The sequence below is a fragment of the Calliopsis andreniformis genome, chromosome 6, assembly GCF_051401765.1.
Source record: "Calliopsis andreniformis isolate RMS-2024a chromosome 6, iyCalAndr_principal, whole genome shotgun sequence".
In the NCBI taxonomy this organism is placed as follows: Eukaryota; Metazoa; Arthropoda; class Insecta; order Hymenoptera; family Andrenidae; genus Calliopsis; species Calliopsis andreniformis.
The window spans coordinates 19911689-19932778 of NC_135067.1; the positions used below are offsets into that span (position 1 = coordinate 19911689).

General features: G+C 39.3%; 4 protein-coding genes across 4 annotated transcripts in view; 2 read left to right on the plus strand and 2 right to left on the minus strand.

Moving 5' to 3' along the window:
- Window positions 1–416: 416 nt before the first annotated feature.
- On the plus strand, window positions 417–1824 carry LOC143180167 (uncharacterized). Its single transcript, XM_076379707.1, has 3 exons — window positions 417–622; window positions 884–1240; window positions 1446–1824. Exons 1-3 carry the CDS (start codon window positions 417–419, stop codon window positions 1822–1824), a joined length of 942 nt encoding a protein of 313 aa, XP_076235822.1.
- Window positions 1825–1855: 31 nt separating this feature from the next.
- On the plus strand, window positions 1856–2525 carry LOC143180168 (uncharacterized). The gene is made up of 6 exons (XM_076379708.1): window positions 1856–1872; window positions 1970–1991; window positions 2044–2145; window positions 2188–2207; window positions 2239–2456; window positions 2515–2525. Exons 1-6 carry the CDS (start codon window positions 1856–1858, stop codon window positions 2523–2525), a joined length of 390 nt encoding a protein of 129 aa, XP_076235823.1.
- An 824-nt stretch (window positions 2526–3349) lies between these two features.
- LOC143180169 (RNA-binding protein 47) lies at window positions 3350–6601 on the minus strand. The gene is made up of 8 exons (XM_076379709.1): window positions 6586–6601; window positions 6520–6527; window positions 6274–6478; window positions 5375–6231; window positions 4655–4829; window positions 4253–4572; window positions 3896–4025; window positions 3350–3450 (listed from the first exon to the last, which is right to left on the minus strand). Exons 1-8 carry the CDS (start codon window positions 6599–6601, stop codon window positions 3350–3352), a joined length of 1812 nt encoding a protein of 603 aa, XP_076235824.1.
- Window positions 6602–7915: 1314 nt separating this feature from the next.
- LOC143180861 (lachesin) overlaps window positions 7916–21090 on the minus strand; it is a 57657-nt gene continuing 44482 nt past the window's right edge. The window contains exons 2-10 of the mRNA XM_076380869.1: window positions 11993–12193; window positions 11475–11818; window positions 10716–10866; window positions 10342–10617; window positions 10150–10256; window positions 9881–10070; window positions 9767–9793; window positions 9575–9690; window positions 7916–9489 (exon numbers count right to left, since the gene is read on the minus strand). Of these exons, the coding sequence (XP_076236984.1) occupies window positions 9599–9690; window positions 9767–9793; window positions 9881–10070; window positions 10150–10256; window positions 10342–10617; window positions 10716–10866; window positions 11475–11818; window positions 11993–12193 (1388 nt within the window). The 3' untranslated portion in view covers window positions 7916–9489; window positions 9575–9598. The remainder of the gene's footprint in view (window positions 9490–9574; window positions 9691–9766; window positions 9794–9880; window positions 10071–10149; window positions 10257–10341; window positions 10618–10715; window positions 10867–11474; window positions 11819–11992; window positions 12194–21090) is intronic.

Genomic DNA, 21090 nt, shown 5'->3' on the forward strand with positions numbered 1-21090 from the left:
TACAGCTTGATAAAACCCTACCTAAGATATTGTAGGTATGTACAACGTACTTATCGAAGTACATAAATTTCCATTCACAAAAAGAAAACAAACACTTGCATCTGCCCTTGTTGCAAAGTTAATTACACTCCAAAATATAAAGCGGCGTGGCCCTGTCCAATTACAAAATTAATTAATAAGCGTGAAACATGACTACCCACGAAAATGTAAAAATATACGAGATAAGCAGGAAGGCTTCTATTAATTTGACTGCGCAAACTGATTCCTCTTATCGGAGGAGGAAATAGTAGTAACACGAAGCATAGGACGATACTGCTACCCACGCGAATTCTGTTGCATCTCGCGCAAGTATCAGAGACGAGTCAGTTAATTAAATGCCTGCGTCCCGAAGGATTGGCTTCTGTCTCGCGGGGATCATGGGCTATCTATTAATATTCGTTGTTTTTAATTTAATGGCAAGCGTGACGGCGAGCACGATCGATTGTCAGACGATTGTACGCAAGCGGGACAACACGGTGACATTGAGATGCAAAGAGTTGACGAACCTGATGGTGTTGGAAAAAGCGAGGTCTAATACCACTCACATTCAAATCACGGAGTCTACAATACCTAATATACGAGGGTAAGAAATAGAAAATCTAACAAAACATTAATTAATGTAGATTAGACTTTAGAAGCCTAGGTAACAAAAACAAAAAAAATCTTTAAAAAAAAAATAGTAATCTATAAAAAATATCTACAATTTGCAAGCAGGAGGACGTTTCAACTTTAAATCGTATGTTAAGCCAGTTAATCGAGGTCTTATTATAATTCTGTGTATGTAATGAAATAGCCAAAAGGCAAATAGAAACAGATACTATTATACTGTACTGTTTGTTCACAGACACGCGTTTGCAAAATTCGGCGCAACACTGGTTACTCTGGATTTACATAGTTCAGCTATAGAAACGATAGACCCTATGGCGTTCATAGGGCTGACGAAGCTGGAGAGTCTGATCCTCTGGGGCAATAAATTGCGAATGGTGCCGAGAGACTGGTTCATGAACACGTACAGCCTGAGAACCCTCGACTTATCGTTCAACTTTATCGAAGTAATCGACTACGTTGTCTTTCAGATGCTTCCAAACTTAGAGAACCTCTACTTCGATTACAACCAAATTAAATTCATCGACTACAGTATGTTCGCGTACCTAAAAAACCTTAAAAATGTCAAGTTCGAGAAGAATCCATTGAGCTGGGGGTGAGTGCCGCCGAACTTCGTCTTTTCCAATAATTTCAAACGACTGGCAGGAAAATGAGGGAGAAAGGGAGAGAAAGAGAGACACTTTGCGTTTCCTTGAAGCCCTTTATCTACTTCGTTCAATGAATCTACTCTGCTAGATCTATACCATGATGAATATATTTTTTTTTTTGGATAAAGTAATTAACGATTTTTCTTCGTATAGGTACCGTGCCATGTTGACGTGGCAAATGGAGAATCAACATGTAAAATTCACTGAAGAGTTCGAGAATTGGGGATGGATGAACGCGATGATCAAAGAGTGTATAGAGAGTGGATATGGGGAAATACCGAAGGACGCAGTTCTCGATTGCATCGTTGCGAAGTTACTCGATTTTACATATGAAATATTTTCTACGGACTTGAAAACAGGAAATCCTGAGTGTGAAAAAAGAGCAAGACAGCTGGCTCGTTGTATGAGACCCCAAAATTCTACTGGGAATAGAGGAGACGAGACTATAAGAAGGATACTGGAAGACTATACGGCTGTTTTAGTACCCATGACAAAATCAATGGGTCGATTTTCAACACCAATTAAAAATTAGTCCAAGGATGTGATCGAAGGCTAACTAATTCATGAATACTCCCAATCAGTGAGCTGCGTTGTTATTGTATTAATAATAAAATCGAAACAAACAGAAGTTAGATACAAGAGGGGAAACCTTGGATTTTGTAAACAATATTACTCAGTTTGCCACACGAGTTAACCTTAGTAGAGTTCAAAATTACGACTTTGTAATTTAAGATGTCTCATCTCATTTTAGCAACAAGAGTTAGTTAACAATGCCAGTATATTGCAACCTGACGCCTGTGAAATAATGTCCCTGGTACAAGACGGTATCTATTTTAAATGTAGTTATCTTAAAGTATAGTTTCTAAGAAAATTAGGAATACACTATTTTTAAAAGTTATACAAATATGTTAGGATGTATATGTCATCCACCTGTAACAATATACAGACTCGATGGGCCACGTCTGCAGATACGAATATCTTATTCAGAAACTATTGGGTACCTAAAACAACGACTTGCCAAATTGTTGGACGAAAGGCATAGAAAGTGGCAGCCTGATAGGATGAGACTTTGGGTTGATGGTCATTATTTGGAAGACAATCGTACCCTTTCTGATTATAATCTGACTTCCGAAGATCGTATAATGTTGCTTCTCGATAATCACTGTTACTATTAAAATATTCAAAAAACTATCTAAACTATAATTTTTTTCCTAATCTGCAGTTATTATATGAGTTTGAAATTTAATATTTACTCCCTTTAGTATTAATTATTAAAATTTATGTAAACTGAATTCGGATGAAACGTTCTTCTATTTCTGTGATTAAGAAATTAAACAAAGAATTATGTGTATTTACTTATACGTTTGTTTATTGTTTATTAAACTATAATTTTTTATAAAATAACAATTAAAGAACTAAACGTAGATGATATATTCGCACGTTTTGATTTTAAAAACACATTTAAACATAAAAATATAATAATTTGTCATATTAACGTGTATTCTATTTCGCTTAACAATAATTGATTTTAATCACATGTTTGAGTAGCTAGATACTCAGTTCACAGCACAAAAAATAAGTATTAATAACATTCTTATGATATTAAAATGAACAATTTAATGATTAAAATGTGTGTGACATTTAACGTAGAAGACCAGATTTTATGATCATTCAATTTTCTAAATTTTCTAAATGTAAGTTTTAAAATCCACGTTTATCAATCAACGTTTTTTATAAATATCAGATTTAAAAGCTTATTTCATTATACAAAAACTTAGCTCGACATTCATTAACATGTCCTACGATGATTAAAAACGTGCTTCTTATTTAAATTGGATTAAAAATTGCCTCGAAAGTTAATTCAATTTAAAAATTTGATAATCAAAAATTAATTTGATACAGATTCTGTAAAATCTATTGAGAAACGTTCAAATTCTCATATTTTTCTCTAAAATTACTTTAAGAGTTCTCGCCATGCTTTCTGATCTCTACGTTATAAAAAATAATATCAATGATCTTTGATGGATAGTCAGGTAAAAAATACTTTAAATAGTTATTTAATTGTATCCCACGTTATTCGTCCAATAAACCGGCGACCCAACCGTAGGATTAATGCCCAGCTTTTGTTGTATGTGGTAGTTCTTAGTTTCGTTTAACACTGCTAAAAAAAGACAAGAACTTCTATAAGTTCTTGCTATCGCCTATCTTTTCTTCCTTTTTTAAAGAAATTCATGAAAAAATATTATCCAAATATCATTGCAGATGATTAATTAATTTAAAAAAGCAGTCGAAAATACTCAAGTACGAATACATAATCCTTTTACGTAAAGTTAAAAATGTGAACTAAAAAAAACTATCATAAACTATAAAATAATAGAATAAACTACAAAACAAAGGAAAGTAATTTAGCTTTAAGAGGGACGAGTTCAAGATGTGATCTGAAAAAAAAACAAAGCATTCGTTTCTCGAGGATGGGTTTACGTGAAGCGCGTCAAAACAATATGCGTATCGAATTCCATTTGCCAGGCCCTCCTCGAGCTCGAGCGCTAAGTTTCTTGGAACTCATCTCTACGAAACGATCAAATAATTTTCGTTGCACTTACCAGAATGCTGAACTGTGGCAAGGAAGAAATGGTACATCTTTGTGCACGCTTCGATGATAGCGTTTTCTCTCGTTGGCATCATGTCCCCGTGATACTCGAACAGAAGATTAGAATCCTTGAAAATGATAATCTGAAAACATAACAAAATTATTGGTTAGTAATATGGCACAAACGTAAAACCAAAAATATAAAATTTATTTAATGGGAGACAAGCCTCTGTAACCCTTTCGTGATTAATCAAGCAAATATATCTCATTTTTTGATATTGTGCCTTGAATGACTATGGAGGAAGCAAATTAAAAAAAAAATCGAAACAAAAGATACATAACTAAAAAAAATATATAACCAAATTCCTACCTTGCATATAAAACCTGAAGTGTCCTCTACGCAGACACAATCGAAGCAGCATTCAGCATCGAATTTTTCTTTGATACATTTCTGCAAAATGGACATGTGAATTGCAGAAATATCACCTACTTCGTTATCATTCATGTCCAACGCAACTTTAGCCTTGGCTTTCATCACAGGAGCTTGCTTAGGCCGACTATCATGCTTCTCTTTATTCGATTTCGCAACCGCCTCGTTGATGCATCGTTGTCTCTCTAAAATTTTGGCTGCTCCAATAGGTTTCGCCCAACGAACTTCCCACCCTTCTAGCTCGGCGACGCTGTTGGGCCCTGAGTTCGTAGTTTTTAGATAAAACGCGTATTTTTTATGAAATATGGAAAGATAGTTGGATTGATAAAGTGGCATACGTACTTGTCATTATGTCCATCACGGTTTGGGCCGCCTGTCGGTTCTCGTAGTGGATGAACGCAAAGTGGTTGATTTTTTTTAGCTTCAATATGGGGATTTTTGTGGTCTTTTGAAACGCGTCGCGAATTTTTTGTTGCGTCATATCCAGAGACAGATTTCGTACAAAGAGTGCGGTAACCTGACAACGACAATAATTTGTGGAATTTATATTCGCAATTTTTTATAATTCTACATTATCTACGTTCGATATTTTGTATAAATTTGTAACGAGAATGTTAATCAAACTTAAAGCATTTCAAGAAAAGGTTGCAAATCCAAAATGGCGGTTACTGGTAACTGCCATGGCGGCGAAAGCGTGTTAACGGTAAAAATGATTCGAATTATTTAGAATCTTTCTGTTAAAAAAACTAAAAAAAGCTAAAAAAAATTTTTATGGTTCTACTTGAAAGTTCAGATTAGCTGAACTCGAACTGTGTACAATCGATTTCGATCTATATTTCAGAGAATTCTAAACCGTTTGATTCGATTTTCGCAAAATTCCGAATCTCACGTGAAATAAAATCTAATTATCCCTACTACACAATTAACTACTTTTTTTCAACTACCCTTTCTCCGATTTCCACTTGCGACAATTTTCACAAATTATTCAACTACACAATTCAACAAATAAATAATTCTTGAAAATCTACTCCAGACAGTACAACACTAATCATAAAAACTTACCGTCTCCATAACCTCCTCGTCAATGGGATCACCAGGCTCAGGATCAGCCCAGTCCACAGCGATTTCATGGTCCCACAGCATCACTTTCCCTGGTATCAATTTCCGTCTCGCCATGGCTGCGGCTCGATGGTCCTTAAACTCGACGAAAATGAATCCTCGATTCAGCGTCTTGTCATGCGTGCTGGGATACAGATAAATATCTGTAATGCCATCCAATAGTTTATTCAACTCCTCGAGAAATTCTTCCTTCCCCTTGTTCTTCGGTACGCCGCCGAAAAAGAGTCTGCAATTGTCCACCGATTTGACGACGCCGATCCGATGGCCAGGTCTGATCTCGTAACCGTCGAGCCTCGCGCAGGCAGCCCTCGCAGTTTTCGTATCTTCGAACAACGCGAACGCGTAGCCGCGGGTGGAACCAGAAAAGTCGAGCATCAACCTCAGTTCCATCAGGCGGCCCACCTTCTCGAGGATCGGCATCAATTCGTCCTCGTAGCAATCGCGAGGCAAACGGCCGAGGAAAATCTCGGCACCCTTCACTCGTTGCTTCTCACCGCGGATAATTTCTGGAGCAGTTAGACGACGCTGTCCGTTCTCTTGCATAAGCTCGTATTTTGTTCGTTGCACCATCTCTAATAAGCGTATCGTTAATTGGCAGTCGCCCATGGTTCCGTCTTTTAAACTTGCATGCACTTTCCTTGCTACCTCCATGTCGAAGGTGAAACGTTCGATCGCAACGAAATCGGTAAACGAACTGAATACTGTGTGGTCCTTCCGCGCTTTTTTCACCTTCCCCCTCCGCCCTGACCCTCTGCCGAAGCAAACCGAGTAGAATTCGTCGAAATGTGCGAAGTTAATACCTACAGGGAATAGGCCAATAGCAGTTATTGGATGTCACTAACGATACATCTGTACGCTTTCTTTAGGAAAGGGATAACGAATGCTTCGAGGGGCCACTTTGTTTAGGCGTAGAAAGAAATGGAGAGACCAAGGGCACGTGACACGTGCGGCTCGTATTGGGTCTCGGGGTGTGGGATGAGTGTGTAGTCTTTGCTGTATTGTTTGGTGCTTAACGGATTTCTTGAGGGGGGATTCGATGGAAAGTGTCTGAAAAAAGGACAGGCATCGGGGATTTTATTCTTTTATGCTAAGGGGTCTACATAATTGTTTCGTGTTGAGATTTATGAGTATTTCGCAGAAAGCACGCTGTTAACCTAAGTAGTGAAACATATTTACTAGGCAGATGTATGAACAGATGGTTATTTGTAAAATTCCTTTCACTGTTTATTTTAGTATGTTTGTTTTAATTATTGGGAGTAAAAGAAATTAACTTTATTTTTATTGGTACATATACCTCTATTGAATTTGGACGTTAGCAAAAAATAAAAAAAGGAAACAGTGAGTTTTTTAGATTGAGTTTAATAGAGGACATCCGACAAATATTATATATCGATTTTATGAATTTGAAAAATTGCGAATTTTTGCAAGTCTATAAAATGATCAGAAATATTTGTTAAAAAAATGTATCTATTTCAACATTTTTTACTGTCGCATAGTATTCAATTTTATTGTTGTATGTTCTGTAGTTATAACATTTAATATTTGTTTATTTACTTGTTTCGTATGTTACGCATATTTCACGAATCTAAAGCGAATACAGGTCAGTTATCAGTATTTATTAAACAACGCTAATAGAGTAAAATTGTCTATTTATTATTATAATGTACGTATTTCTATTAAATTTCCTGCCAGTAAGCGTCGTAGCTCTGTAGAAATTTGTTTATTAAACAATTTATTTGGAAGGTAAGGGTACCAAGTCACTATAAAAACTTCGGAACTCATTTTTCAATGATTGAGTAATAAAAATTGTTTATTTATTGGAAAAAGGGCAATGTAATCAAAACATGGGCAATGGAACACTATAACCACGTAGCGGCGATACCTAGGAACTAAAATATTTTCGGAAAATGGTATTCCTAGCGCCATCTACCGACGACAGTTATGAACTAAAATACATTTGAAATCATACATGCAATGCCATCTAACGGTAGTACTCATAAACGAAAGTATCTAGAATACAAAACTTAAAAAATCATTTATTTATTAATATATTCGTAATCTCAAGTTGCGGGACTACTGAAGGGACGCAATAATTTATTATATAACGATATTCAATTCTGAATTTTTAAATTGTTAACTTGATTTTTAAACTTTTGTAGTTCAGGGACCGCCGCTAGGTGGTTATAGTATTTCAGTGTCCATGTTTTAACCAAATCTTTTTAAATAGTTTTTTTGTAATAAATAAACAATTTTGGCGATTAATATTGCTGCATGATATATTGTAGCATCCCTAGTATAGTTCATAATTCTCAGATTATGAAAAAATTACTAAATAATCGATGTTATCAATTTTTGTATAGCCTATATATATAGGCTAGGTTTTAATAAGTAGTTTAAATCTTTTTTTGTAGTAAATAAATTCCTGAAATTTATAAAATACATTCTAGAAATTCAAGATATCTGTAGGATAAAAACGTTAATGAATTAACAAGGTTAGTGTAGTAGATTTATTTGGAGGGTTCATATGTCCGCGATTAATATATCTCTCATTAGCATTTTATATACTTTACATTTGATTGCATTAAATTTATGGCCATGACTTTTGTGCGCTGTTACAGAAATTTGTATTAATGAATTACGTATCGATAGTACTTATTTCTTCGTTACACAGTTACAATCAAGCGATGAAAATTATAGCAGCCGTTTTTCTACGTGCAATTTCCCATTGAATAAAGAACAATTACTGTTTTAATGCATACAAGAATAAAGATTTTCTTTTTGGTATTTGTGACAACATATTTTCAGTAACTACGTTTCGAAGTTATGAACCAATTTATTATCAAATGAATAAATGCAACACTATACAAAAGGCATGGTACATCATGCGCAGATCATCGGAGTAAGCGTGACTGAGAACTTTCTATGATTAACGTTTAGAGTAATACGCACCGTTGGAGCGAACTGTTTTTTTTTTGTACAGAGTTTTAGTTTTGTTAAGCTATTCATTGTAACGATTATTGTAACTCATTATAACGTGTATCGGTTCTAAAACTACCAAGCTATTTTGGAAAACGATACATTACCTTTCACACTCTCAATCATTCAGGCACTCGCTTCTACGCACTTTAATAACATACGCTAAAGACAGATGAAAATTTTGTGTATATATATATAGATTTGAATTGAAAGCGCATATACAAGGGCGAACGACTTTCCTTAGCTACCAATTCTTACAACGTGCCATGTTGTATGTGCCTTCAATTCACGCGCATTCGTCGCTCTCGCTACGTAAATTATAACGACGAACTTTAGTAACATTTCTTTGCTATTACACAGTAGGTATCTACGTGATCTCCGCTCGTGTCGCGCGAAGGACGATTTATCAGTGCCGTTTTTCTTTTGTACACAATTAGATAATAAAACCTGCGTACATGGCACTAAGCAACATTATAGAACACGGATCTAGTGGTCTTAAGCATACAAAAATAAATTATAATAATAATCATGTATCTCTGAACTTATGCATGTACAATGAATACTATGTTATGTATACGTTTATATATATAATATATATAGATATATAAATATATGTATATTTTTAAAGTACAGTATCCCTTATAGTTACTCCCGATTTAGAGTACCATTAAAATGCTCTTTTTTTTCTTCATAATACGTTACAGAACGTCTAGGAGAATTAATACACTTTGCGTCGAATCAGCTAAAATAGAATTGCTTGCTTGTTTAACAATGCCCGTGATTTGAATAAAAAATACAAAAGACCTAGTCGTGCTTGTTATTCGAGAGATCAGTGATACTGTAACGCTTTTTCTCTTTTGTACCATCGTTAAGGTTCGCTCGAGCAACAAGCAAGAACACAAACCTTATTATTGGGATTTTATGAACCTACTGAATGACTATGTGTCTAAGATACTAGTCTAACTAATAGATTACTTTAAAACATATATTACACTAATCAACGTACAGTTCTCCTAGACATTCTTGCTTCACTAAACCCACCATTGCATCCGCTGGTGTACGCTTTGGCTGCAGCAAATTACCTACAATAATAGCAATATTGATTAAAAATCACATAGACCATAGATAAATAGTACTTATCGTTAACACAGTTAATCAGTTACATACCTACATAGTTAGGAGCACAGTAAATTACTGACTCGTGAAGGCACAAGACAAGATGACTAGGAATAAAGTTGCGATAGCTACCGCGGGTTGAGATGCACCTCCTGTAGATCCTTTTACTATAAAAATATCAAACCAGTTAGAATAGCAGTCTCTTAAAAAAGAATTGATCGTTAATAAAATCGTGATACTTACCATTCTCAGCTTCTTCAACCTCATATTCTGGAAAATATAAAAAGAAAAGAAGGTGTAATAAATCGCCGCATTTTTTATGAAGCCAAATAAAGACAAATATGAACATTTTCGTACCTCCTGTGAACACGTGGGGTTTCGAAGGTTGAGACCACCCGAAGTCGTTTCTAGCCGTAAGGATCGCTTCATACGATCCAGGCTGAAGTCCTTCGATCGTGTGCTCGACTGTGAACTGATTGCCTTTGCCGTTTGTTACTGTTGGTTTCAGAACTATCCACCCCTCTTCTCCTTTGCGACGGTACTCCAACTGCAATCAGTGATACGTATTTTTTATAAGAATACTTTCTTGGAATACACTTTTACATTATCAATAGTATCGAAATTACTTTGTATTCAGTAATTGGCGAATAACTCTCCAATCGCCACTTTAGATGCAGTCCAGTTGCGGTCTTCGTCATTTCGCCTCCAGAAATAACAGCTTGAGAGGGAGCACCTGAGAAGAAGCAAAGATTCCAATGAGTTTCATTAATTACTAGCATCTAGATTTTTCCTCATAAATCAAATAAAAATGTAATTACCAGTAAGGTGAATCATCTTTTCAGCACTACCCATCCTGTTCTCCGCCTTGCATGTGTATACTCCTAAATCCTCCTGTTCTGTATGCAAAATTTTCAGAACGTGGCGAGACTTGTCCCCTTTCATCTCTATCCTACGCGGCTCTGGCAAGACTTCCTTCTGATTCTTGTACCAAGTGACTTTGGCGTGCGGATGAGCGTGAACGATGCACGTCAAGTCCGACTCGACTTCGAGTCCAGTGTGTACCCATCTACCCTTTGCCTCTATTTCAGGAGCATCTATGAAAACAAATACATGTACGTCGCCTCGTGTTTGATTTATTCGTTCAGTCAACGCTTAAATATAGAATAGCCGAGTAGGAGTTCGAAATTCTTACAATTTACGACGACCATGATGGCTTCTACAGGTGGCTTCTCTGATCCATCTTCGACCAGGCATTGATAGCGACCACTGTTGTGCCTATTGACGTTTACGATGGTGATGTGACCGCCTCGATCGTGGTACTCTGTGTGGGGTATTCTTGTATCCTGCAAAGAAGAATAATTTCTGTAGAGAACGTTCAATAACAGAATGAATGTATTAAGTAGGCGTATATAAGAATGAATATACTTAAATAGTATTTTAAATACCTACATGCAATATCTTCAAAATAAAATTTACGTGATTCTATGCACTCTTCCAAGAACTAAATAATTTTCTTATTCCATATTTATAAAAATATTATGTTTTATTAAGTTCTTAAGTTGTTTTCATCAGATTGCTCATAATAAGCTCAAAAAAACATCATTTCACATACGCCAGTCTGTCTTGAGCATAGACGATTTGGTGAGTAGATATTTAAGGGTGAGTTGAATGCTTGGTAAGAGAGAATTTGTAAATTAGTCTTTAGAAGTCTATTAGAGGAAATGGCTGCAGTTGGTCTTTGGAGAGTTTTGTGTCAGTGCAGTTGCAACTTGCAACGAGAGTTTGAAAGTTGTACTTGCCTACTTCTAGCAAGTCTCTGAAGTTTTAAGAGAGTTTAGGAACTGTTATTAGAGAAAGTTAAGTAACTATTCTAATACAGTTTTAGTGTTTTCTTTAATCCATGACCAAGTAGGTATTACCAGAAATAGCTGTCTATAAAAATCAATCTTACCTCATGGTACCATTTGATCTCAGGAGTGGGATGTATTGACGTGTAGCAGCTAAGGGTGATATTCTCACCAGCGCTCACTTCGACTCTCTTGCCAGGATGGACATGTATGAGGGTCTTGTGTGGAGGTGGAGCCCTATCGTCGACCAGCACTCTATGTTTAATAGTAACAGGAGGCTTCTTAAGGATGCTGCACTCGTAATTGTCGGAGGTATCGTTGCTCGTTGCATTGTAGATCACTAGAGTATTATTAGCTAATCGAATAATCCTGTTACTGTCCTCTGTCATCGCTGTACTATCGTAGTACAAGTTTTCATCGTCTCTCTTCCATGTCACTGCATAGCTCTCTAAAAAATTTCGAAGATTTACTTAGTATTCTATGAACCATAAATTTTAAACAGAACTGTGGAGGTCTTTGAGACTCTCTAGAGCCTAGAGTCCAGATCAAAAAGTGAAATGGGTACTTCATATTTTTCTACCTCCTCCGCAAGTGTCAAAAAAAATATATATAAAAAATTTACCTGCATTCTTGACGAGACAATGCAACCAAATGGTGCTCCCGTTTCTCACGTGTATACTTTCTGGTTTCGACACGATTTGTGGCGGTTCCTCCAGAGTCCCAGCATAATCTTCGCCGTCCTCTGGATCGCCGTCGTTGTAATCGGATGGATCGTCCTCATTGTAGTCCTCGCCCTCCGAGTTCTTAGCTGGTTTGCACCAAGCTGAAATAAAAAAAGGTTTGCATTTAATTAGCAGCCACGTGTGCAGGAGAACGCGGAGAAGAGTGGTCACGTCTCGAAACGTTCACTTTCTGCTTTGCCATGCACTTACAATTGCTCGCCTTCTATTCGCGCGTCGTGACTTTCGCACGCCTTATTAGCATATCGGTCCAGGAACAGAATAATTTCTTGTGCTACGCTACTTCTTCCTTTCTTCACTGTGGTATTTTTGATATTCATGAAAATATATTATTATGACTATTTTATAATATTGAAAAAGAAAAGATTTTTGATGGAAGAAAAGAAGGGAAAAGTGACGCGTCACTACTATATGCATCAAACCAATATTAACTGTATCGAAATTTACTTAGTCGATGGCTTAACTCATTAATAAGTGACAGAGCAAATATCAGATTGGAAATCGCTTACGGTAGGATCGATATTCCAACTGAACCATTTAGTATTACGAAAACGCTAGCTTCTACTCGATACAGTAGGGTTCCCCATATATCTGAACTCCCATTATTCAAGTACTCTAATATAAAAACGTTCAGTTATCCCATCAAGATGTCTCCTAATAACCTTGCCTAATACCCTTATTTTACTAGAGTAGTATATCAGAACTTTCAACCAAATATGAGTCCTGAGTATTTTTGAATCTACTTCCTCTCCTCAATCAAACATTTCTACTGTCCTCAAGAAACCCTCTCCTTTCCCTTGCCGTATAGGAAGGGGCACGATGGTGAAATTAGATTTCTAGCGCACGAGATGCACTTAATTTCAGGGCGACGTATGTAAGCACACCGTTTTCTAATAATACGCGGCCCCATACCACACGCTTCCTAACAATGCTTTCCTACTTCTTCTGGTTCACGTGCCTAGCGCGGGGGCGGGCGAAGCGTTGAACCATCCGGGTGAAACGGTAGAACGAACGAAATAAGAGGCCCACACCCTAGGCCGCGTGTCTACACCCAGTTTACCCCGTTTTCAGGCGCGTCGACCTCCCGTGTCCAGCACGTAATATACGTCCTTTGATTTTACCCAGACCGCCACGCCCTTATCGAGGGGGAGAAAAAGAGGAGTCGTGAAATCGAGCACATGTTGGACACCGCGTCGTTGGACTTCTTTAATTTCGTTATGGTCGCTTGTCAGGTAAAGCCATGATCTGACCTAGTTCAACTCGCAGCCACATACGATACCAGGAACGCGTTGTCGTTTGTCGACATCTCGTACCCTCTATTAGAGAGGGTCAATTTATGCTCGACTCCAGGGGGTGGCTCGCGAAAGGATCCTTGGATTTAGAGCGTCGCCAATGCTCTTTGATAACGTCCGGCTAAATTTGAAAGCAGACCGAATGCACTGTGCCTTTCACGGAGATCCTTTGACTCTTTGTTCCGTGTCGATAACGCTCACCTGGTAACGAGATTAGAGACTATGTTCGGCTTGGAAAATGGGACGAAGGACGGTGTAGCAGAGTACTCTGAAAGCTATTAGGAACTCGGAGTTTCGAAACCTATCAATTTTTGTGGATTAAAAGAAAACTCGTGGAACAGCAAAAGCAAGTAATTTTTTGAGGTTGCAGTAGATGAAGAAGGTATTGTGGGATTATTAATTATTGATAAGTCTAGAGTTATTATTAGGCAGTTATTAACTTATTTAAATCTTTCGGTCGACCTGATAATTGAATGAGTGAGGCAAAACAGTTCAAGTCGCAAACTAGCTATCTTCAAATAATCTGAAGAAATAATTCCTGTGTGTAAAATATTTAGAACTAGGCTTTGGGATGTAATATCTGAAAATATTTTGGTCCTTGGACTTGCACTTATGAATAACCTAGTATACTATCCATGTAATATGAATACGATTCTGAATAACTCCTCAGCATTGAATACTTTAAAGTTACTTTATTAAAATTCCGAAGAAGTCTGAAAATATTTATCCAAGTCTCGACAGGAACGCTGCCATTATGTCCGATAAGAGGTATGATTAAACCGAGAAGGAGGCATGAATCTAGGTTAATGGCTGACCACCGTGTGCCGGTAGTTCTGTTTCTACTTAGCCTGCAACCCCCGAACACGGCGCGTCGATGCTGAACTCTCCCCTAGCAACGACCTAGAAAGACGCCACGATGTCCCATTGCTCAGTTTACTCTCACCATGGACACTTACGAGCTCTTCGCGGTGACCTCGCGTGTCGAACCGCAGCAATAAGTTTCCCGAGAGGCTCGAAAGTCGAGCGCGGAAATTGATTGGAAAGCTGGAGGAATTAAAGGCGTCGCACACCCCGCGACCGCCACTTAAACCTGATTACCAGACGCACGGAGACGTGACTTATCGTTTCCTGCTCGAATCGATTTTTCCAGATCCCTTTCGATCCCCGTCGCTTTGAGTAATGATACGCCAGTCGGCGTAGAATCCCAGGAACCCCAGCAGAAGAATCCTATACACCTTAACGCGCGTGATTGGTGGCTACCGGTTACGAGCGCCGTGAATTTTAGATAATTTATGTCTCCGCCGTTCCGTTTTAGCGGACAAAGAGAAGGACATCTGAAAGCCGATCTATACATCCGGCGCTCAAGGTGAATGGGAAGAAATTGCAATACGCAATGCATCATAAACCAGGCATCCGAGCGCGAGTGCAATAAAGCCGCGACGCAAGAAACTCGACGCAGCTTCATCGGGGAGGTCTTGCGAAATAGAAAAAAAAATCCCGCGATCCCGCCTCTCTTTGACCTCCCCCCTCTCCTTCTGACATCTTCGAGCTTCTATTCTATTGGGATTCAAGGTGGCACTTGTGTACGTACACGAAAGAATAACGGACGTGCCTGAAAACCGCGAAACGATTTTGCATTAGGCACACGCGTTGCGAGCGATGATGTCACCCCGAGTAGATGGCCAAAAAAAGGACCTGCCTCATGACTCTGATACACGTGAAACGTACACGTCATCCGACCGCCTGCTACCATTACGTTAGCAAGCCGTCACTCGCCGATAAACTCGCGTTTCTACGAGCTTTGTTCCGCAGTTAGCTGACCTACAACCCTGCCACAAATCAACTGGTGGGGGCTAGGTAAATTAGCTTGAGAGATCAGGTGCAGCGGTCGACGTTGCCTGAGAAATGTCAGAGTGCCTGCTAAGGGTGCAATTACGCTGAGGTTGCGATTTATGCTGTGACGGAGCAGTCTTGGGGTATAGTTAGGACAATGTGGAAGGGTGGAGTGGTTTCTGAGGAAGAGGAGGGTCGACGGGTAGCGGGGGAAGATCTATTCTACTGAGGGTACATTTGGAATAGAGATTTAACTTAGGGTTTAGGTAGGAATATTTTGACTTGTTAGTGGGGATGAAATACTGACTTGTTACGCAATATTAAATTTTGTTTAACAGGGGGAAGTTTTTTTAAAACTTCTGTTGTGCTTTCAGTAGAAAGGGATTGACCTGAAGTATGTATCTGGAATATCCGAAAAACAGAAGTATGTGACTTACGCTGTTTTCCTTTGTACTCACAATTTTTTTCCTCTTATCTAAAGTCCATTACTCCCTCGACTGTGATCGTAAATTATGCTTCTATGATCGAACAGTACATTCAAATAGAAGTTCGGAGCATTATTTTTCTCTGGGCGATAGGTACGGAGAATTCCATCGATGAGAAACGAGCAATCAGAATTTATCGATATGCAGCTTGCATTCCTTTCGCCACGTAAGCGTCGCGATACACGAGTGGAAAGTGGACAACAGTCGGAATCGCATTACGGTTCCTCGGGCATCGACAGGAATAATTTTCTGCTGTCGCCTACATCGGGAGGAATTTTCATCAGAACCGATCCACTAGTTTCCGTTTTAGTCCTGACGATATTGTTCGTTCGACGGGAACGCACGTAGACGCGACAGACACGACGTAATTGCAAAAACCGCCCCCGCTTATATTTCCGCGGAAGCGAGGACCGTTTAATCAAGAGCATGTTCATTTCGCGAGCCGTTTCCGCGAAGAGAAAACTCGCTTGTCTTCGCGGGGAACGCGAATAGTTCTTCTAAATTGGAAATACGACTGCTAGGTCGATTCGAAATGTCAAAGCGTGGTCGTCGAGGCCTCTGCCAATGCTGCAATTCTTCTGCGAAAAGACCTTGCTTCATTGGAATTTCAATTTAGGATCAGCGAATAATCATATCGACGAGACGCTTTTTTTAAATCCATACCACGTGATTTTTCCTGAATCTCAATATTCGATTTTGTAGGTGAAGGTGTATAAGTATTCCTAAAGGTGTATGTGGAAGCGCCTGAGGAAATGTGACCCGAGTTACGTCATGATTATCTATCATCATCTTTTGATAGGTGAGATTATCAATCATACGCAAGGTTTCTTCTTCTTTTATTTTAGTTTTTTAATATAGGGCGTCTTCTCTGAAAAGGTAGGTACTATTTCATTAACATTCTGTAGAAACTTACTCTATGGTAATATGGTCTGATGAAGTTATCTGGAGCATTTCATTTCACTTCCCAATGGAAAATAAAGATTGTGGGTACAAGGAAACAAGCTCGAGGACATCGTCTAACGATCGCAAGTCGTCTCTCTTATCGATCGTGTCCTTCTCCCCTATAAACACTATCTGTTTGCCTCGGCAAATGTTCCCTCCCACGCAAAAGTATCGCTGCACCATGGGGGAATGTTGGGGCATTTCTGGACTTCGTTATTGATACCCGACGTCGAGAGAAAACTCTCGTTCTTTTCTATTATCTCAATGCCTGCAGTACATATCCTGTTAGATACTCCAAATTACATTATACTGCTCGATGAACATTCCATTCTCCTAACTTTAGCCAAGTAATGCAATAGTCTCTCCGGTAGCTGTGAGCATGTTTAGGGGAATACCTGAGCCTGGAATGTAGAAAAGGGAGACGGAGGAACAATAGTAAGTAGAGAAATAGGCGATTCAGTTACTTCGAAAATTTTCAAATATTCAAATATTTAAATTTTCAAATATTCAAATTTTCAAATATTCAAATTTTCAAATATTCAAATTTTCAAACTTTCAAATTTTCAAATTCTCAATGTTTCAACTTAAGACTCACTTGCCATTTCTCAGTTTCACTTTCTCCTACTAGACCTTCTCAACTACCGTCTCAAGAGCCAATTCACGAACCTATTCTCAACACATCAGCCACAAAAAGGTGGTCCCCGGTTCGCAGGAATTTCTGGCGTGCGTCAAGCAGTGATGGAGGGTTCCGCGGATATTAAGATTCAGAATTTATCCTTCAAAGGCTGAGGTTGACAGCGTTCGATGGATCACGAATGTTGAATGGGTGACGTCACCCTTCACATTCCCTCACGCCTTAATGGTTATTATTGCTAAGAGACACGCACTCTTATTCCGAGAGGGAACCTTCTCGTTTCACATACGCCGCGTTGGACACGTGTGCGTCCGTAAACAACGTGGAGTAGCGCGGTGCGTGTTCGTGGCTGCGTGTAAAATACCACGAAAGGAGGTGGGAGTCGCGGGTGTTAGTGTGCGCGCGCCCACCGCGGTGGAATGTGCAGCGTGAGCTCGTGCACTGTTCTGAACCGAGTATGTGTGTGTCAGGGACTTCGTGGATAATAAAACGGGGAGTGCCATTGGCCGAATTGACCCGTGTGGCTCTCTTAAAAAGTCGCCAGGTGTCCCAAGCGTGGTGAACTCTGAGGTCAATGATATTGTCCGTTTACGAAACTTGTAAATATACCGAGGACGATGATTTTAAGACGGGGTTTCGTCACTGGGAGAGCGAAATTTTCGTTTCTCGGCCATATATAGTCGCTTGCAGTAGTCATCGTCTTGGTTATTGCAGACTGAAGGAACCTTGTCTGATTTCTGTGCCCGACTTTTGGCCATTTCTGTTGCGCAATGGGTAAATTATTGTGAAGCAAGTTTGAGGAATTAGACTGAATAAAATACGCGTAAGTCTGCAAAGCATACATACTTTTTATTTAAATATTAAATGAACTGAATGCTGCAGATTTACGCTGGATAGTGTTCTGGCTGGACTGATCACCCACGGACTACCATTTAGCTAAATGCTTGCAGCTTTTTCGTGCAAGTCAGTGTGTAATAATAGAGCTGACGTGAGGTGAATATTTATGCATTTCATTAAATAAGAAAGACATGTGAAGTATAGATACTTCACTGAAATATTTATTCTAATCAGAATTGCGTTTCCTTCAAAACAAAATTTAAATTCAAGAATTTAATGAGCATTCTGTACTTCATGAACATTTGAGTTTATTAATGGTTTAGGAGTGGTTTTAAAAGGTTGTAGTTATGGTCGATTAATTCAGAAGGAATGTTTTACGAGTAGATCTGGAAGCTTTATGATAAGCAGTAGAATTCATTAGACATCGGCTGATAAACACAGTGAAACTGATCTTCCTTACCAGGTAGATCATGAAAGAAGAAGATTTCCATTAATTTATGCATACCTAACAAATTGTATATCACAAGTTAACGACATACAGCAGATACAAAAACGGTAAATGAAATTGCCAACCTTTTCAGTTAATAAAAGTTCTCATTGTAACAAAGAGTAACCCCATCCAGTAAAACCTAATATCTTAAATAAAAAAAAATAACAAAATCTCACATTACCTGCAATAGATAATTACATATACATATTCAGCATCTAACAATATCGCAATCATCCGTTAAACATCTCCTCAACCGACGATCAAAGATCTTTGAACTTAAGGAAGGCTGCCAGTACATTGTTACTGTTCCTCTCAACCCGTTACTGAAACGCGTTTAGCCAGTTACTCGCTCAGAATGAGCAAGCAGAGACCGTAATTCCTAGTTCCCCAAGCGTGGATACATCGTCCCTGCGAACTACCAAGCCTGCTCTCAGGACGGAAGCAGGAACAACTCCTCACAAATGATAACGCCGTAATCCACGAATCTAATTCAACTCGAACCGATGACTAATGGGTCCAGTTCTCACGGCGTCATGTTTCAGTCGTTGCGACATCGGCCGTCTCTGTTCTTTCCCTTTTCCTCGGCCGATGAGTTGCGTCATGAATTTTTCGGGAACGGAATAGAGTCTCCCATGCGTCGAACCAAGACGCGAGAACCTCTTGCGCAACCCGCGCCGAGGAGGGCCAGAGCACGCGGGGAACGATGAACGATTCGAAATAATCCATGATTGCAGCCCGCCGCCGGTTCAACACGCGAAAATAACCGCGCGCACGGCTGCAAGGGATATAACGCCGCTGGGCGAAATAGCCAAAGGGACGACATTGAGGCTGGCGAGCTGCCAAGCGGGAAGATAACGTAAGATCGCAGATGCTATACGGTTTCGGGTCTTAGAAGCTGGCCAATGGCGGCTAGACGACCGGGGGAACCACCAACGTGCCTTCCATGCTTTTTGTGTGGAGCCCCTTTGGTCTGGATCAGAATTATGTAGTGTCCCCTTGCTACTGGATTGGAGACCACTGATGAGTTTATGGTGAGGCATTTAGAGTCGATTTGTGTTCTGGTAGTCAAGCGTGGTTTTACAAAAAATAAGGAAAATTTGTGTGCTCTACATAATTTGAAAATACGGTGAATATAGCAGTAATTGGAAATACTATAAATAGAGTGATGCCCAATATTTGTCAAATAGGTTCTTCCTTCTTAGGGTTTCACTCATCACAGACTGCTATGAAATGTTAAAACAAGAAGCACGCGATCCTCGGCGCGGTTCTAAATACTAGACGCCAGTAGAGAGGGCCAAGCGTGGCGGAACCACGAAGACGCGCTACGCCTGGATTTTTATGAAGTCCAAAGCCGCCTGATTTAGACGCAGCTCGTGCAACCAACCGCGCCTTGCGCTCTAGCCTCCCTCCAGGAACCTCTGCTCCGATTTCGCCACGCACACAGTGCGTACTCTCGGCAACTCGCAAGGAATAGGGCAGCGGGTAACTCAACGCGCGACTGAAGATAAATTCGGTAGAATGATAATGAAATATCACGTACGCTTTTCCCCCTGAGTAATCTTATCCATGACAATGTCAGAAACAGCTACTGAGAATCGGTGCTCTAACAGCTTGGTCTGATAAACAGCCTTTTATATTATGAGAGATAACGTGGAAGAGGTTCAAGGAAGAACTCGATGACTTGAGGAATCCGTATATCACGTCGGCTGAAAATGGTTGTCTAGATCTACTTACCAGGGCTGTTCATAATAGCCACTGATAGACTGCACGTGAGGACACAGTTGTTCATTCACTAGAAGCTTTTCACGCGAATCTGAAATAATGTTCCCTCACAGAAATCTGTAGCACTCGTGGAGATGTTTAATAAGGAAGAGGAAGAGATGTGCCTGCAGTGGAGGATATTAAGAGCAAAGGGGGTATAATAAGTGGCAAAAAGGAGTGCATTTGCGGCAGGCTCTCTTCGTCGAGCGTAAAAACTTTCTTAATAGCTTAAAACCGCGGGTGGTTCTCAAGGCCTGCAGTACGTACGGACGAGCAGGATGTGGTAATTATTTGCTACACGCGTTCTCGTCCCGCGTTAGTAGGCGAATGTCAACAGTTTATCACTCTTTGTGTAAACGGTGACCAGCTTGCTGGTACTTGAAACGCATGTCAGACGTCAATTCAAATTTCCATTAGAAGGTCGTTTAAGGAATCTTTACGTGATCGAACATGGTACGATGGTAGTCAATACTTCATGAAAGCTATTCCACATCTGAGGATATTATTAACGATTACTATTATTTCTAACCATTTATGGGTCACAGAACTGTGAACATATTTAACACTGTAGAGATTCCAAATTCAATAAAAATATGTAACTCTTTTTTATTCTTTTTTTGTCTTAATATTACTTCACTATTAACGAAGTGTTGTACACCGTCAACGCAAGCACCTTGCACCCCTTCTTCTCCATTCTTCGGTAAAC

What these genes read in the sequence shown, in the direction of transcription:
- LOC143180167 (XM_076379707.1), top strand. Translation starts at nt 417, where the DNA reads ATGGGCTATCTATTAATATTCGTTGTTTTTAATTTAATGGCAAGCGTG. An exon ending in ACAATACCTAATATACGAGG is followed by an intron (nt 623 to 883) that starts GTAAGAAATAGA and finishes GTTTGTTCACAG; the next exon opens with ACACGCGTTTGCAAAATTCG. An exon ending in AAGAATCCATTGAGCTGGGG is followed by an intron (nt 1,241 to 1,445) that starts GTGAGTGCCGCC and finishes TTCTTCGTATAG; the next exon opens with GTACCGTGCCATGTTGACGT.
- LOC143180168 (XM_076379708.1), top strand. An exon ending in TGCCACACGAGTTAACCTTA is followed by an intron (nt 1,992 to 2,043) that starts GTAGAGTTCAAA and finishes ATCTCATTTTAG; the next exon opens with CAACAAGAGTTAGTTAACAA. An exon ending in TTATACAAATATGTTAGGAT is followed by an intron (nt 2,208 to 2,238) that starts GTATATGTCATC and finishes AACAATATACAG; the next exon opens with ACTCGATGGGCCACGTCTGC.
- LOC143180169 (XM_076379709.1), bottom strand. An exon ending in CGTGATGGACATAATGACAA is followed by an intron (nt 4,573 to 4,654) that starts GTACGTATGCCA and finishes CTACGAACTCAG; the next exon opens with GGCCCAACAGCGTCGCCGAG. An exon ending in CTTCAGGTTTTATATGCAAG is followed by an intron (nt 4,026 to 4,252) that starts GTAGGAATTTGG and finishes TTATGTTTTCAG; the next exon opens with ATTATCATTTTCAAGGATTC.